At 46.7% G+C, this 16,820-nt stretch overlaps 1 protein-coding gene across 1 annotated transcript in view; it reads right to left on the bottom strand.

Moving 5' to 3' along the window:
• The window catches only part of RHPN2 (rhophilin Rho GTPase binding protein 2), a 60,459-nt gene that overhangs the window by 19,273 nt on the left and 24,366 nt on the right, over positions 1-16,820 (bottom strand). Inside the window, exons 3-7 of the mRNA XM_045442541.1 lie at positions 12,945-13,073; positions 10,378-10,453; positions 2,570-2,647; positions 2,069-2,193; positions 184-350 (exon numbers count right to left, since the gene is read on the bottom strand). Of these exons, the coding sequence (XP_045298497.1) occupies positions 184-350; positions 2,069-2,193; positions 2,570-2,647; positions 10,378-10,453; positions 12,945-13,073 (575 nt within the window). The remainder of the gene's footprint in view (positions 1-183; positions 351-2,068; positions 2,194-2,569; positions 2,648-10,377; positions 10,454-12,944; positions 13,074-16,820) is intronic.

Below are 16,820 nucleotides of genomic sequence, written 5' to 3'. Positions count from 1 at the left end.
CCATTAAGCAGTTCTCTCAGTGGGAAGATAACACCAGCGCGAGAAACCCGCCTGGCCCTTGCAGGCCTGTGAGGCTCCTCGTGGGCCCGGCTTAGACCCACTCACTGACCCTCTTCCGCTGCAGTGCCCAGTGCCAGCTGGTGGGGCCAGGACTGTATCCCAGCAGCCCTTGCGGAGACACACCTGCTGCTCTCTGAAAGGCGTCCACCGCACTCTCCAGCCCAGCCTGCGTCTGTCGATCGCACCGGGTCCCGATCTGTGTGTAGAGGGCTCCGATGTTAAACAGAATGCTGGCTTTCTCCAGTAGCAGGTTCTGCTGGCTAACTGGCACCCCGGTGAGGGAGTCATACCTATTTAAAAGAAACGGTTTTGAGAATACGGATCATTTGGCTAGTGAATGCCGTTCTGGATGAAAACGGACAAAGTGTATTTCTTGAATGAAACTCAAAAACACACATGCAATGAAGCATTCGTTTCCAAGCAAGACAACGGGTCTGATCTCACACAAGATCAGGTGCCCACAATCTCACACAAGAAAAAGGCTTCTCCACCAAGATGTCCTTCCATAAGTGAATGGATAAACTGTGGCACAACAATACAGTGGGATATCACTTAGCCATAAAAAGAAATGAGTTATCGAGCCGTGAGAAGGCATGCAGGAAACTTGAATGCGTATTTCTAAGTGAAAGGAAGCCAATCTGAAAAAGGGCTACATACTGTACGAGTCCAACTATCTGACAATCTGGAAAAGGCAAACAATGGAGACAGAATCAGCAGGGTTGTGGGGGAAGGGGAGGGATAAAAGATGGAACAGAGAATTGTAAGGGGGTGAAACTACTCTGCACCATAGTACAACGTGGATACGTGTCCTTATACATGTATCAAAACCCATGAAATGCCTCCCACCAAGAGTGAGCCCCAATGTAAACTATGGACTTTGGGTGGTAATGGGAGAGCCCGGGCATGTGTTGGGGGGCAGAGGGTATATGGGAAATTCTCTTTTTAAAAAAAAAATTTAACATTTATTTATTTTTGAGAGACAGAGGGAGACAGAGCATGAGCAGGGGAGGGGCAGAGAGAGGAGACACAGAATCTGAAGCAGGCTCCAGGCTCTGAGCTGTCAGCACAGAGCCCGGCACGGGGCTCGAACTCACAAACTGCGAGATCATGACCTGAGCCGAAGTCGGACGCTTAACGGACTGAGCCACCCAGGCGCCCCGAAATCTCTCACTTTTGCTGTGAACCTAAAACTGTTCTAAAAAATAAGGTGTATTAAAAAAATACAGGTCTTCTCCTAAATGTAACACAGCCATTACTAACCCCTCATAATTCTTCCTCAAGTCTAAAAGACTGGGGATTTGTTTTAAAGTTCACATGTCAACCAGGAGATAGATGTGGAGCTTCCTCCTAATTCAACACGGAGGAGAAACACTTTCAGCCTTTTCGCTGTGAGTAGGCAGCTAAGGCATCTTTAGCAAAAGTCATCCGCCTGATCGTTCAAAAGGACAGAATCACTAATCACCAGCTGTGGTGAAATGCGGCTCTGAACAGGCCCCGTAGCTCTTGGCATTTCCTCCCCTTTCGCCCATGCTAAGTACGCTCAGAGAAGAGGTACACAGCATCTCCAAAGTAGTTAAACGACACTACCCTTCGAAAATACCAACTCTCAAGAAGAATCAAATGTTCTGCTCAGGGTTTTAAGAGCCGATCTATTTCTGTTTGCTGCCTTTGTCGTTGGGACAAAACCTGATCCCCACCCCCCTGCCCCATCTGGAACAAGAATCTTGCTTCTTGTTAGTTCCACCTCAGAGCCCCGGTGTTCCCCCAACAATAAAATGAGCACGAAAAAATGCCTCTTCTGCTCGGCTCACTTGTTCTGAGAAGCAAGAAGCCACGGTCTGTTGGAGCCTCCTCCCCTTGGGTCCCCTTCATAAATAAACACCGGTTTATCTACACGTCTCCAGGCTCTCCTGTATAAATGGGACCGCTTGAAAGAGGGGGCTGTGGTTGCAGAGGAGCCCCTGGGGTGCTGATGGGGAAGACAGCAGCAGGGACCCCGGGCACCTACCACGTAAACAAGAGCCCCATCTGTCGGGTGGGCGGGAAGAATCGGCTCTCCACAAATCCCAGCTGGATGAAGTAACTCATCAGCAGTTCCACACCGGCCTCATCCCGGCTGGGCGTCCGACAGGCCTGAAAGGAGAGGAGCCATGGATGGCGGGGGGGCAGGTGAGGACACAGCCGATGCCTGCCTCCCCTCGCCCCCCCACTTTCTGGAAGATGTCGCACATAACCACATCTATGGAGCCCGGGACCCGCTGCTGCTATCATGAGCGCTAGGAGTGGTGGCAAAGGGCTGGCATGAACTCAGGAGTCCCGGAATCCAGACCCAGACGTGCCAGTGGGTGTGTCTGTCCCCTCCGGTGGTCTTCTCATGTGCCGGGTTGAACAGATGGCTCCCGGAGCACCTCCCTATCACCTCCAACCAGGAGCGATTCTCTAAGACTTTAAGGACATTCTGAAGACTCCAGCGGCCATCCTCCCCTCCCTGCTGCACGCAAAACTGTACCTGTCTCAGGTCCATCAGATCTGCTATTTCGTCTTCATAGAGGTAGCTGTCCTCACTGTAATGCTCCAGGATAAAATCCTGCAAGAGAAAGGAGATGAACCACTGTAAGGTGACATTCGAAACCATAAATAGGTATACAGGAATGTCTAATGTGCTCTCCCCCCCTTTAAAAATCCATGTAGAATTCACAACAACGTGTATAATTAAAGTTCCTTTTGTCGCTTCAGTAAAAAAGAAAGTTGAAATTATTTTTATTTTAAAATGTCTTTGCAGGCGTGCCTGGTTGACTCAGTCGGTAGGGCATCCGACTCTTGATCCTGGGGTCGTGAGTTCGAGCCCCACGTCGGGCATGGTGCCTACTGAACACAAACAAACAAACAACTAAAATGTCTTCGCAGGACAGTTAAGTGACCACATGAGGACTACACGTTGAACAATTCTGGCAAACGTCACAGATACTGCAGGGCTCAGATGTTCGGAGCACAGGGGCTTCCTGGCGAAGGAAACTCCTGGCGAGGCACTGTTATGAGGATGCTACCCTTGGGGTCTACGATGGGAGCCTTTGGGAGAGCAGTTTTGGGCACTTCCACAAATGAAGCACCCGAAGGAGACCCCCTAACCCGGTCCACAGTCCAGCGTTTGATGACCGCCCCGTGGGTTCATTCAGTCATACAACTCACACTGATGCGTACCCGCTACGTGCCAGGCACCATCCATAGTGTCTGGGCCACATCAGCAAACAAAACAAAGACCTTTCCCCGTGGAGCTTATGTTCTCACAAGGGGGCACAGGCAATAAGTAACAGGCACCACAAACAAGTAAATGACATCATATATTAGAAGATGGCAAGCATTACAGGGAAAAGATAAAAACGGGGTAAGGGGCAAGGAGAGTGGCTTCTTGCATAACATCTGCCATAAGCGTTGGCTCTCCCTAGCTATAAAAAAAAGTTGAGAGACACTGGTCAGTTATGTCTTCTCAAGTGTCTGTGAGTACAGTCAATTTACACAATTTCTACATTAAAGCACCCCCTTTTTGTACGCTCAGTGCATATCCACACGCACACACACCCACACACCGTCTTACAAACGTGGGATTCTGTTGAGTGAATATACAAATTTGCTGTGCTTTTCTCTTTGAATTGGCAATGTGCCAAACGTCTTCATATACCACAAGATACTCTGCAACATGACTTCTTTTTTTTTTTTTTAACGTTTATTTATTTTTGAGACAGAGAGAGACAGAGCATGAACAGGAGAGGGGCAGAGAGAGAGGGAGACACAGAATGTGAAACGGGCTCCAGGCTCTGAGCCGTCAGCACAGAGCCCGACGCGGGGCTCGAACTCATGACTGTAAGGTCATGACCTGAGCCGAAGTTGGATGCACAACCGACTGAGCCACCCAGGCACCTGCTCCTTCTGTTTTTCAATTTGGTCTTTCTTACCTAAGTTTTCCTTTCAATGTATGATGCTGTCACAGATTTTTTTTTTTACAACTTAAAGTGCTGATATTTGGAATCGGCTCCTCTCCTAATGTAATGACTGTTTGTAAAATCTGAAAGGATTCTCCACCATAATTATGTTATTAGTGATGTTCAGTATGGCGAAAATGATCTGGATGTCTCTGATGACATCTCTGAAAACACTGTTCGGGTCACCACTCGAGATGCTCAGGGCTGAGAAAAACTGCATCCTTTTCAGGACAGCACACTGTTCTGTCAACTTCTTCTTTTTTAATTAATTTATTTATTTTGAAAGAAAGAGAGAACGAGCAAGCAGGGGAGGGGCAGAGAGACAGGGAGAGAGAGAATCCCAGACAGGCTCTGCGCTGTTAGCACAGAGCCCAATGTGGGGCTCAAATTCACAAACCGTGAGATCATGACCTGAGCCGAAACCAAGAATCAGACGCTTAACCAACTGAGCCACCCAGGTGCCCCAACTTCTGCTATGGATGCTGGCAAAAATTTTCCTTTTTCTTTTTTAAATGTTTATTTATTTTTGAGAGAGAGAGAGAGAGAGGGAGAGAGAGAGAGAATCCCAAGCAGGGCTCGATCCCACAAACTGTGAGATCACGACCTGAGCTGAAACTAAGAGCCAGAAGTTCAACTGACAGAGCCACCCAGGTGTCCCATGGCAAAAATGTTCTTAAATTAGGAGAGAAATTACAAACTTTATGTTAGCCTCACAGAAGTCAAAGAGAATTTTGGTAAATTCTAAATGCATTCCTAGGTGAGATTAAATTTACTAAGTAGAAGAAAAAATATCTAGGGGCACCTGTGGGTCTCATTCAGTTGATTTCGGCTCAGGTCATGATCCCAGAGTCATGGGATGGAGCCCCGTGTCAGGCTCTGCACTAAGTGTAGAGCCTGCTTAAGGTTCTCTCTCCCTCTCTCTGTCTCTTCCCCTTCCCCCTTCTGTCCCTCTCCCCCACACGCTCTCTAAAAAAAGGTGGGGGGGGGTGCCTGGGTGGCTCAGTCGGTTAAGCCTCTGACTTGGGCTCAGGTCATGATCTCATGCCTGGTGGGTTCGAGCCCCACATCAGGCTCTGAGCTGTCAGCACAGCTGGACCCTGCTTCACATTCTGTCTCCCGTTCCCTCTGCCCCTTCTCCACTCGCACTCCGTCTCTCTCTTAAAAATAAATAAACATTTTGGGGCGCCTGGGTGGCGCAGTCGGTTAAGCGTCCGACTTCAGCCAGGTCACCATCTCGCGGTCCGTGAGTTCGAGCCCCGCGTCGGGCTCTGGGCTGATGGCTCGGAGCCTGGAGCCTGTTTCTGATTCTGTGTCTCCCTCTCTCTCTGCCCCTCCCCCGTTCATGCTCTGTCTCTCTCTGTCCCAAAAATAAATAAACGTTGAAAAAAAAATTTAAAAAAAAAAATAAATAAATAAACATTTTAACAAAAAATGTTTTAAAAATCTGGCTGGAACCCACTGTAAACATCAGGGATAAGACAGCATTATATAACATCATTCTATTTATATAACATAATTCTGAAAGTTAACAAATAAAGACAAATATTAGAAAGGAAAAAACAAATTTTTTTTTCCAAAATAATGCCTTATTTACAAAACCTAGAGCTTCAACTGAAAAACTACTAAACTAGCAGGCATCCAGTGAAAGGGACAAAAAGATACTATGTATAAATCCTTTCTAATACAAGCCATAACCTGTTAGAAAAAATGTAACAGGGAAACCATACCTTCCCAACTGTACCAGATCAAGAAAAGTACAATATTCCCAGGGATAAAATTTTGCCCACCCCCTTACCCACCTCCCCTCTGGGAACCACGTGTTTGTTCTCTATTAAGAGTCTGGGTTTTTTGTTTGTCTTTTTTCATTTGTTTCTTAAATTCCACATATGAATGAAATCATATGGTATTTGTGTTTCTCTGACTTATTTCACATAGCATTCTATTCTCCAAATGCACCCATGTTGTTGCAAATGGTAAGCATTAAATCATTTTTTAAAATCAGACAGACATGGTCTCTGCCCCTGTAAAACTCGCTATTTGTTGACATCAACAATTAGAAATATTTGGTTCATAGATGAAAATGTGCAATATTGTAAAGATACAATTTTGTCCTAATTAAGCTATGAATCTAAATGAAGTTTCCATCAAAACCCAAAAGTGCTATTTTGAGGAAACTTGACAAAACATGGGAGTAAAAATGTGGAAGAAAAGCCAAGAACATTTGGAAGAGCATCGTTAATAAAAGAGGCTTGTTCTAAGTGCTGTTAAAACACACAGGGATTAAACTGTGAGCAATGGACAGACAATGAAACCAGGCATGGATCAGAAACAGAGGGAAGGAGATTCGAGAATCAGGTGTATAACAGAAGCCAGCGTTCCACAGGAGTGGGAAAGGCTGGAGCAGCCAGCAGGTCCAGACGGGAAGGAAGTGGCATGGCACACACAGACTGCAGGCCGATGTGAATTGAAGCAAAGGGCTAATACAGGGGTGTGGGCAGGGTTAAGGGAAACCGCAGGGATGGTGTGGAACCTCCAGGGCCATTGGAACCGCAGAGCTCAAGGGTGAGGGTAGGGAAGGAGCTCTGGAAACCCAGAGAGGTGGCTGGCTACCTGAGGTAGGCACCCAAAGCCACCAGGACCTTCCCTCTGGGAATGAAAAAAAGGAGGCCGGCTGAAGGAGCCTGGAGAATAAATGCCCGAACTTCTCGGTGCTCCTCCTATCCTCTCCGGTGCTCCTCCCCCCCAGCCACAGGCAACAGGAAGCCACCGAGCAGGAGCCTGTTGTGGCCTCCCAGGCACAGAGCAGGACTGAGAAGGGTGGATGGGGGGGTGGGGGGGTGGGGGGGTGACATGGGGAGAAACAGACACCATCCAGCACCACAGATGGCTTCTTCACAGAGTTCAGGGGAAACTGACTACCCATTTGGTTAAAATAAAAAGCTACAGCCCTATACCTCATTTTTTACTCCCAAAGTAATTCCAAATAGATTAAAGATGTGATGTGAAAACATTTAAACAAGACACTGGAGGAAACAAAGGCAAAATATTTAGGCCATCTTGGCGTGGAGGGTGCTTTCCGAACACGCTATCAAGGCGGAACTGTAAAGGGAGGGGCTGGTAAGTTCATCGACATAAAATCCTACAGGCAGAAATATATATGTTATATTTTTTAAGCTGGTTATTGCTTGGGTAACAAAAGTTAAATTAAGGAGAGAATGTACTGAGAGAAACATTTGCAATATATATAAAACCAAGGGTTAATATCTTTCATATGTAAAAGATCTCTTGTAAGAAATAAAAGCACACTGGAAAAGCAGACAAAGGGCAGCAACAGTTGATTTGAAAGGGAAAGTGTAAAGGGAAAATAAACATACAGGAGAGGCGCCTGGGTGGTTCAAACGGTTAAACGTCCAACCCTTGATGTCAGCTCCAGTCATGATCTCGCAGTTCATGAGTTTGAGCCCGGCATTGGGCTCTGTGCTAATAAGTGCAGAACTGCTTGGGACTCTGTCTCTTCTTCTCTCTGCCCCTCCCCCGCCTGTGCGTGCTCTCTCTCTCTCAAAATAAATAAACTCAAAACAAAACAAACCAAAAAACAAAAAACCCAACCCCAAACCATACACGCATTCAACTCAAGTACCGACCTGAGAAATGTAAACTGTAATAAGTTCTTATTTTGCCCGATTTCACAAAGATCACAAAGATAGCATAAAAAAATCAAAATGGTGAACGCTGCCCAGGGTGACCTAAAGTGCAGGAAGTCACGCACAGTCGGTAGGAGTGTAAGGCAGGACCGCTTCTGGTGGGTAAGTGGGTAATACGGATCTCCCACCGACCAAACCCGTGTCTAAAAATCTGTCTAAAGAGAACATCCGGTGAAGTGTGCAAATGCTCAGTGGAGAGCCGCTGACAACAGCGAGCATTTGGAAGCTGCCTGAAGAATGAGATTAATAGCCACCTTGCCTTCTATAAGCAGACACCACGTGAAGTCATGACAGAGGGGAGTCACACACCTTCATGAGTCAGGCCCCTGACCCGGAGGAACAGCCCCAGTGTCCAAAGATTAAGTGCTGAGCAGGTTACCAAGCTCAGTGGGGACACGGCGGGGTAGGGCTGGGAGGGATCTTTCCATGCCTTGGTATTTTTCTGAATGTTCTGCAGTACTGTTTTTAATAAACATAAATAAATAAATAAATAAAGCTGTATTTAGAGGCCAAAAAAAAACCACCCAAAACAAACAACTTGAATTCTCTGGAAAGGGAATTTATTTTGATGGTGTCTTCAAATGAGGCCGTTTGAAAGCCCATGTATTTAAAAATAGAACGAAATCACACCGTGAAGTTTTACTGGCCATTAAACGCCCCACGGATACACAGGGAGGTGCAAGGCGGCCCGCACTTTGAACTGCCCTCATTAAGTCGGCCCAAGTGCTTCTGCAGCACCTGTCTGTGTGAGTCTCAGGGACAAATGTGGAAAGGAGAAAACAGGACGTCCCCAGATGTTCTCATTCTTGTATGCCTGACATTTGAAGAGTCCCTTTGAGGCTAAAATGACATGGTTGGAAGCCTCAGCTGAATAGCAGTTGGCCATGGCCACATGTGATTTTTTTTTCCCCCACTGAGTTTAATGTGGGATTCAGCACGTGACATGGTTGGGTCCTGACAGATTCCATAAAATCCCCAAGTGTCTCCAAGAGTCTCCTTCTAAAATGCCTGTGCCCTTGCCACCCTGGATCCAAGCAACAAACTAAATCTTAAAGAAACTATTCCACAAAGGCACCCAAACACATTTCCACAGACGTAAAGATTGTCTTGAGTCTCACAGACGTGTGACAAGTGTCCCATCTAGAAGTTCAGGTGGCCTCTACATAGCTGACATAAAGCTGCAGCTCCTGGGTTGTTTTCTAGCCAGAAAATCAAACCTTGGGTGATCCTGAGTCTTGTACGGCTACCAATGTCCCTTCTCAAACGCGAAAATAAACCCCAAATTGACAGGGACCAGGACCTGGGTATAAACAAGGGAGCAGTCAACAAGGCCCTAAGTGAAAGAGCTTACGTCAAGAGACTTACAGTCTCTGCTCCAGAATGGAGGTCAAGTGCAGAAGCTCTTGAAGCATTAACCAATTGCTTTTAAAAGGACACATTTCATAGTGCCCAAAATGCATATGATCATTTTTTCTTTCCTAAACTGAAAGTAGTCCAAGATGAATTAACTAACAGAGTTATTATGAAAAGAAATGCAACACTCAGCAGTATTTTTCACAATGCTGGGGTTAACTGCCCTCCACCATGCCTGTGTTGGAGAGCTCAGAGACAGGCCCTACCTTCCACCCCATTTCCCCTTTCTCCTCCTAAATGGACGTTGGGGGTGATTCATTAAAACTCAGAGTGATGGAGCCAGGGAGGGGAGGAAGAGGAGGGCGTTCCAGACATGGGGAGGCCTCTCTTGGCCCTGGACAGGGGTAAGGCAGCTCTGGGGGCCTCTGTCAAAGCACCTGTTCCGCTTCCCACCTGAAATCTCCACTGAGCCACAGACCTGGAACTCAAGACCTGTGACATCACCAGCATCCAGCACAGTGATAGGCGCAGATGGGCCTACAGGTAACAGCTGCTTACCAGGGACCCCCACAATTAAGAGGAGGCCAGATACTGTGTGTGTGTGTGGGGGGGGGGGGGTTAAGCTGTTACTTTTTAAAAAGAAGGGGAAGAAATTTTTTTAAAGGGAGAGAGATTGGAAGGAAGAAAGAAAGAGAAGATGCAGCTGGATCCCCAGTAATTCGATAGAGGGAAAAAACCCCATAAATTCTAGCTATTCAAGGTGGATTGGTATGTAGATACAGGGATGCATAGATGGACAAACATGTCATAAAAGCAAAATGTTCATCTAGGTAGTGAGTATACACGGATTCACTGCCAAATTCTTTCAGTTTTTCTAGAAGTTTAGAAATTTTCGGAATAAAATGTTGGGGGGAAATTTGGCTGTTCTCCATAAATTTCATAACCAATTTAGGCCATGTTTAAGAAAAAATACAGGATACAATTTTTAAATTCCAAAGCACATCCTCCACGGACCCTCTGTGGCTTGGCCTCCTGGGGAGGGTAGGTCCAGGTTTCTGACTTGCCTTCCCGGGGCCCCGAGCCTCGGAGGGAACCAGAGACAGCCGGAGGAAACAGGAGAACAGCACAGCATTCTCTGGCTTGCTGAAGGGGTCTGGAGGCATCCTGCAGAAATCAACTAACACTTGGCCCACTGAGCCTACGGCCACTTGCAAGGGATACACAACTTCTAGTTTTTCTTTGTAAACATTGAGTCAAGTGCCCATGGCTTTGAGATTTACCTTGAGAACGACTGAGAAGTCAACATCCTTGGTTTCCTTCAGACCAAGCGGAATCAGGGGGATGGTAAATGCCTCCCTAGAAGGAACACAGCAAGGTATATGAACATCCCGGTCCCGGGTGCTATGCACCCAGCAGCCCAGCTCAGGGCCCACCACGTGGGTCCCCATGCTGGTCCAGCTCAGGGCCCCACCACGTCCCCATGCTGGTTCATACTCCATAAAGATGACTCTGATCACATACCTGTCTCTGGTCTAAACCCAATCCCAATGGCCTGTGACTTCTGCACTACCCAGCCTAACACACGGGGGCCTACCATTTTGACCTGTTCCTTCAGTGACTATGCTGGGGACCTCCTGTGTGGCAGGTCTGTGCCTGATGCGGGCACTGCTCCCGACCTGGGCGCACCACCCTGCCAATCAATGCACCTCCTCCATCAGCTCCCAACCCCTCCCTTCTCCTCCTCCTTTCCTCACCAGGGCAGGTCCCACCTGGACTCTTAGGAGCCTCCTCTGATGGGGAGAATCCCTCTAGGGTCCCATCACCTGCATGGGGAAAGTCTTGAGGGCAAGGGCCCTTTCTGACACCGAAGTACACCCAGCTCCAGGCCCAGGGTCACATCCTGGTCGGCTGCCTGCCCCCCACAGAACTCCCCCACAACTGACCACTCAGTTTCCCCATAGGTCGCCCTGGGAGTGTGCCCTGAACCTACATTCTGAGGGATAGGGACAGAGCCAAAAGGGAGTGTAGGGGGCTCGGGCTGTGTTTTGCAAACAGAGATTTAGCTCCCTGACCTGTAACCAGAGACCTCCTGGGGCCGCTCAGCCCAGCTGGGGAAAAGGCCAGGAATGCACGGTAGGGTAAGTGGACAATGCAGCTGTAAGCTGAAACTGCCTCTGTGGCTGAGGGGAAACCACCGGCTGTGCTAAAAGCAGGTGGGATCCCACCGTGGGGGTGCCTGGCTTCCTCAAAGCCCACTGGGAAAGCCAGACCCTGCTGGACGGGGGTTGTGGATGGGCCATGCCTCTGTCCTCTGGGCCCCAACGCCCTCCTACCCTCACCCCACTAGGCCTGGAGGCGAGGGCTGTGCTCCCCATGACCTCCCCGGAGCAGCCAGGGCACCCCAGTCCCAACCTTGTGCTAACGTAACTTTCTCCATGACCTCCAGCCTCCTTGTGTTTTCTCCTCTGCCCAGTGAAACTGTTTCTTCCTGTTCTGCCTGGCAGAAATGTTTAGAGATCAATGGCGCTAAGAAAGAAACAATCTGCTTTGAAAACAGGAAGGGGGCGGGTGCAAATGCAAGGCGTCGTTATGACACCTGCACATCTCTCTCCCCACTCCCTGATGGCACAGGGAAACAACTGGCCGCTGTAGAGCCACACTGTAATCACACAGGGGCCTTAAGTGCCTGTCTCTGTGGGATACATCCCTGCGGTCTGGTACCGCAGGCAGGAATATGAAACATCCCTACGTTTATCAGCCCAGTTTGGCCCTGCCCTCCTTACTCAGGGAACGTCGACCTTTGGGCAAAACACTGGAATTTAATACCACAGCATAGGCTGGGAGAAGCCTCTCATCTGCTGCTGTGGTTAGGTGCTCAAACCCACACGGGGGCCCACAGGTGACCGAGCCAGGGCTCCGGACGTCACAGAAGGAAGAACAGAGGGTTCACACACTAATGCCTTCCCTCTGGCTCTGAAAAACACCCACATACCACACAGAGGACTGGGGACAGTCGGGAAAAGCACATTCCAAAGGTGACTCAAGGTTCCCAAATGCCATCCTTTTGTTAATCCACATACTATTTTCTGACTGAGATTCCCCTGGCGCTTGCCTGCCTTTTGAGAAGCCTCATGTCCCCGCACAGCTCCTCAAGGTTATTTTTCCTCCAAGATGGACATGTCTTTCAAAGGCAGCTCACCTTGGGGAGACGTTCTGAGCTTTTTCTGAGGTCTGCCCCTCAATACTGCACCTCCCACAAACACTCCCTAGGGGGAGGCTCCTGAATTAGGCTGTTCATCTCTCAAGTATTTAACGGGGTACATTTCTGAAGTCTCTCAGTTGCCATGCCAACTCACCTGGGTCCCCTAATCTTTGATGTAAGTGATCCCTGTCAAGCAGTTTGTCTGTTTTTGCATCCTACCAATGGAACGACCCAGGCAGGCCCTGTGTGGGGTGAAGAGGCTGAGAGGGAAGAGGGCAGGGTGGCCCCACCTGGTGGGCTGGCTCTCCAGGCCAACCACAGAAGTGCCTCCAGGCCATCTTTATGGCAGAGCCATGTGAGAGATGCTGTCTCTTCATCTGGACCCAGTCACAGCTCTCCCATAAAACTATGTCCCAAGGGTCCTAGGACAATTGAATGCCTTTCTGTCCCACTCTCCAGGTATTTCCAACAAACTCCATAGGCTCGTCCCTTTGACTCCTGCATCACACTCAAACCTCGAACTGATCAATCCCTCTCTTCCCAAAGTGGGGTCTGCCACACCCTTGGGTCTATCTGGGCACCATCCCTGTTGCAGCACGTTCTAAGGCTCAGAAAGTATCTGGAAGAATCAGTGTCCCCACTTACTCTGTGCTCTGATAGACTCCCACTGAGATGTTGAGCCCCTCCAGCTCTTCCTTGAGCATCTGTAGATCTGAGTTCACGAAGCTCAGTTCCAGGCGCACCTGCTCCCGCACCTTGTGGTTCGTAGCTGCTCTGTTAGAAGAGAAGAGGGAGGAAAGTGCCTTCAGCCCAAGTGCCCCGCTGCCGAATGAGCAGACCTCCCAAACCCCATAGGGACGTCCTGAGGGTTCACTTGCAGATGTGAGCACCAGATGTGATCAGATAAGAGGTCTCAGAGATGCTCAGCACCTGGCCCATCCTGAGCCACACCTGCCAGTAAATGGATCTGGGACATCGATGATAAACTGAGCTGCCAGACATGAATCTTAAGACATCCCTGCAAAGAATAAGCTTTGAGAAGAGAAAAGAGAACTGCTCCCAGCCACTCATGAAAGACCATAAACTACCCCCTTGAAAGGAAATGGCTAAGATAACATTTCCCAGCTCATTCTATGAGGTCTTGTTTTACCCTGACCCAAAACCAGAGAAAGACAACACAAGAAAACAAAACAACAGACTGATATCCTACATGAATATATATGCAAAAATCCTCAACAAAATATTAGCAAACCGAACCTAGCAACATATAACAACAATTATATACCATAACCAAGTGGGATTTATCCCAGGATTGCAAGGTTGGTTTAAAAAAAAATTTTTTTTTACATTTATTTATTTTTTGAGAGACATAGAGAGAGCACAAGTTGGGGAGGGGCAGAGAGAAAAGGAGACACAGAATCCAAAGCAGGCTCCAGGCTCAGAGCTGTCAGCACAGAGCCTGACGTGGGGCTCAAACTCACAAACCGTGAGATCATGACCTGAGCCGAAGTCGGACGCTTAACCGACTGAGCCACCCAGGCGCCCCTGCAAGGTTGGTTTACTATCTGAAAATCAATTAATGTAACATACTATAATAATAGGCTATAGGATAAAAAACACATGGTCATCTCAACAGATGCAAAAAAAAAAAAAAAAAAAAAAAAAAAAAAAAAAAAAGCATGTGATAAAGTCTAACACAGATTTATGATAAAAATTCTCACCAATAGTGGTGAAAGATATGCTTTCTCAATTAGATCAGGAACAAGGCAACAGTGTTCGCTTTTGCCACTTCTAATCACAAGCCAGCGGCAATAGGTAAATAAAGAAATTAAAGGCCTCTGGATTGGAAGGGAAGAAGGAAAAGTGTCTTTACTCACAGATGACATAATCTTGTATATAGAAAATCCCAAGGCATTCACAAAATACTAGAACTAATACATTCGGCAAGGTCACAGCATACAATTCAATATGCAAAAATCAATTCTATCGCTACATACCAGCAGTGAGCACTCTTACAACGAAGTTCAGAAAACAATTTCATTCACATTAGCATCAAAAAGTAAAAATACTTTGGAATAAATTTCACAAAAGAAGCGTAAGATCTGTGCCCTGAAAACCACAAAGCAGTGCATATTAATTGGAGAGACGCCGTGTTTATGGATTGGAAGATTCACTATCGTCAAGATGTCAACTCTCCCTAATTGATCTATCAATTCAATGCAGTTCCAATCAAAACCCCAAGAGCTGAGGCGCCTGGCTGGCTCAGCTGGTTAAGCATCCGACTCTTGATTTCAGCTCACATCATGATCTCACAGTTCATGAGACTCAGTTCCGTATCAGGCTCTGTGCTGAACCTGGAGTGCGTGTAGAATTCTCTCTCCCTCTCCCTCTGCCCCTCCCCTGCAAGTGCGCTCTCTCTCTCTCTCTCTCTCTCTCTCTCTTAAAAAACAAAAACAAAAACAAAACCCATAAGCTTTATAGTAGACATTGACAAGCTGATCCTAAAATGTATATGGAAATGCAAAGGACCTAAGAGCCAAAGAAGAACAAAGTTGGAGGATTTATGCTATAGGATTTTAAAACTTACTATAAATCCACAGCAATCAAGATAATGTAGCAGTGGCATAAAGCTAGGCAATGGAACAGAATAGAATCCAGAAATAAATCCTTACATTTATGGTCATTTGATTTTGACAAAGATGACAAGACATTTCAGAGGAGAAAAGACAGTCTTTTCAACAAAATAGTGCTGAAGCATTTGGACATCCTTAGGTATGTCCGTGTCCCCGAGACCACCCCCACATTCAGGGATTCACTAGAAGGACTCACAGGACTCAATAGAGTTGTACTCAAGGCTGTGATTTATTACAGCAAAAGGGAAAGGTGCATGGGGTAAGGTCTGGAGGCACAGGCTGCTAAGAGTCCTCTCTCCCAGGATTCTCACAAAGGACACACTTAATTCCTCCGGCAGAGTTTTGACAACACGTGTGAAATGCTGTCTACTAAGGAAGCTCATTTGAGACATAGTGCCCCAGGTTTTTACTAGGGACTGGTCAGGTAGGCACTTCTGTCTAGCATGTTCCAAAATTCCAGACTCCCAGAAGGAAAGCAGGTATCCAGCAGAAACAACACTGTTGGTGCAAACAGCTCAGGCACAGTGAACCATTCTTATCAGTTCTGGAAACGGTGGGAACTATCCTGAAATTAAGTTTGCAGACATCGGCCAAGGGACAACCTTGCAAACAGGCTTTCTAAGGATAGTTGTCTCAGGCCTGCTCTGATAACTCTTTTCGGCACAATCAGCAAAAAATAAACCTCAATCTAAATCTTATACCGTACATAAATATTAAGTCAAAATGGATCAGAGATTTCAATATAAGAGCCAAAATTCTACTACCTCTAGAAGAAAATATAGGGGCACCTGGGTGGCTCAGTCGGTTGGGCATCCGACCTTGGCTCAGGTCATGATCTCACAGTTCGTGAGTTTGAGCCAGGCACCAGGTTCTATGCTGACAGCTCGGAGGCTGGAGCCTGCTTCAGATTCTGTGTCTCCCTCTCTCTCTGCCCCTTCCCCGCTCGCGCTCTGTCTCTCTGTCTCAAAAATAAATACACATTAAAAAAATTTAAAAATATATATACATATAGAAGGAAATCTTTATGACCTTGGGCCGGGCAATGTGTACTTAGCTATACACCAAAAGCATAAACCATAAAAGAAAGAAATCGAATTGGACTCTCTCAAATTTAAAAACTTCTGTGCTTCAGAAACCAAAAAAAAAAAAAAAAAAAAAACCACAAAAAAAACGCAAGCCGTAGCCTAGAAGAAAATATTTGCAAATTATATATCTAATAAAAATTCGTATCAGATACATTAAGAGTTTCTCAAGTAATAAAAAGACAATACAATTTTTTTAATGGGCAAAGATTTTTTTTAATGAAGGAACAATTGACAAACATTATCTTAATTTCAGGTATAAAACATAATAATTCAATATTTATATATATTGCAAAATGATCACCACAAACAATATTTGTCAGCATAGTTACAGGTTTTTTTTCTGTGTGATAAGACCTTTTAATATTTACTCTCTTAGCAACTTTAAAATATGCAATGCGTTATTCTTTTTTGAGAGGCAGACAGAGCATGAGTGGGGGAGAGGCAGAAGTGGGGGGAGGGGTGGAGAGAGAGGATCCCAAGCAGGCTCTGCACCATCAGTGCAGAGCCCAACAGGGAGCTCGAACCCATAAACCCTGAGATCGTGACCCAAGCTGAAATCAAGAGTCAGGTGCTCAACCAACTGAGCCACCCAGGTGCCCCTGCAATACAGTATTATTAACTATAGTCGCCATGCTGTACATTACATCCCCATGACTTATTTATTTTATCACTGAAAGTTTGTGCCTCTTGACACCCTTTCCCAATTTCACCTATCTCCCAATCCCCAACTCTAGCAACATTCCATCTGTTCTCTGTCTCCATGAGCCTTCTTTTTTTTTCGATAGAGATTCCACATGTACGTG

Source organism: Leopardus geoffroyi, chromosome E2 (genome assembly GCF_018350155.1).
Source record: "Leopardus geoffroyi isolate Oge1 chromosome E2, O.geoffroyi_Oge1_pat1.0, whole genome shotgun sequence".
NCBI lineage: Eukaryota > Metazoa > Chordata > Mammalia > Carnivora > Felidae > Leopardus > Leopardus geoffroyi.
This window is presented reverse-complemented; position numbering and strand designations above follow the sequence as displayed.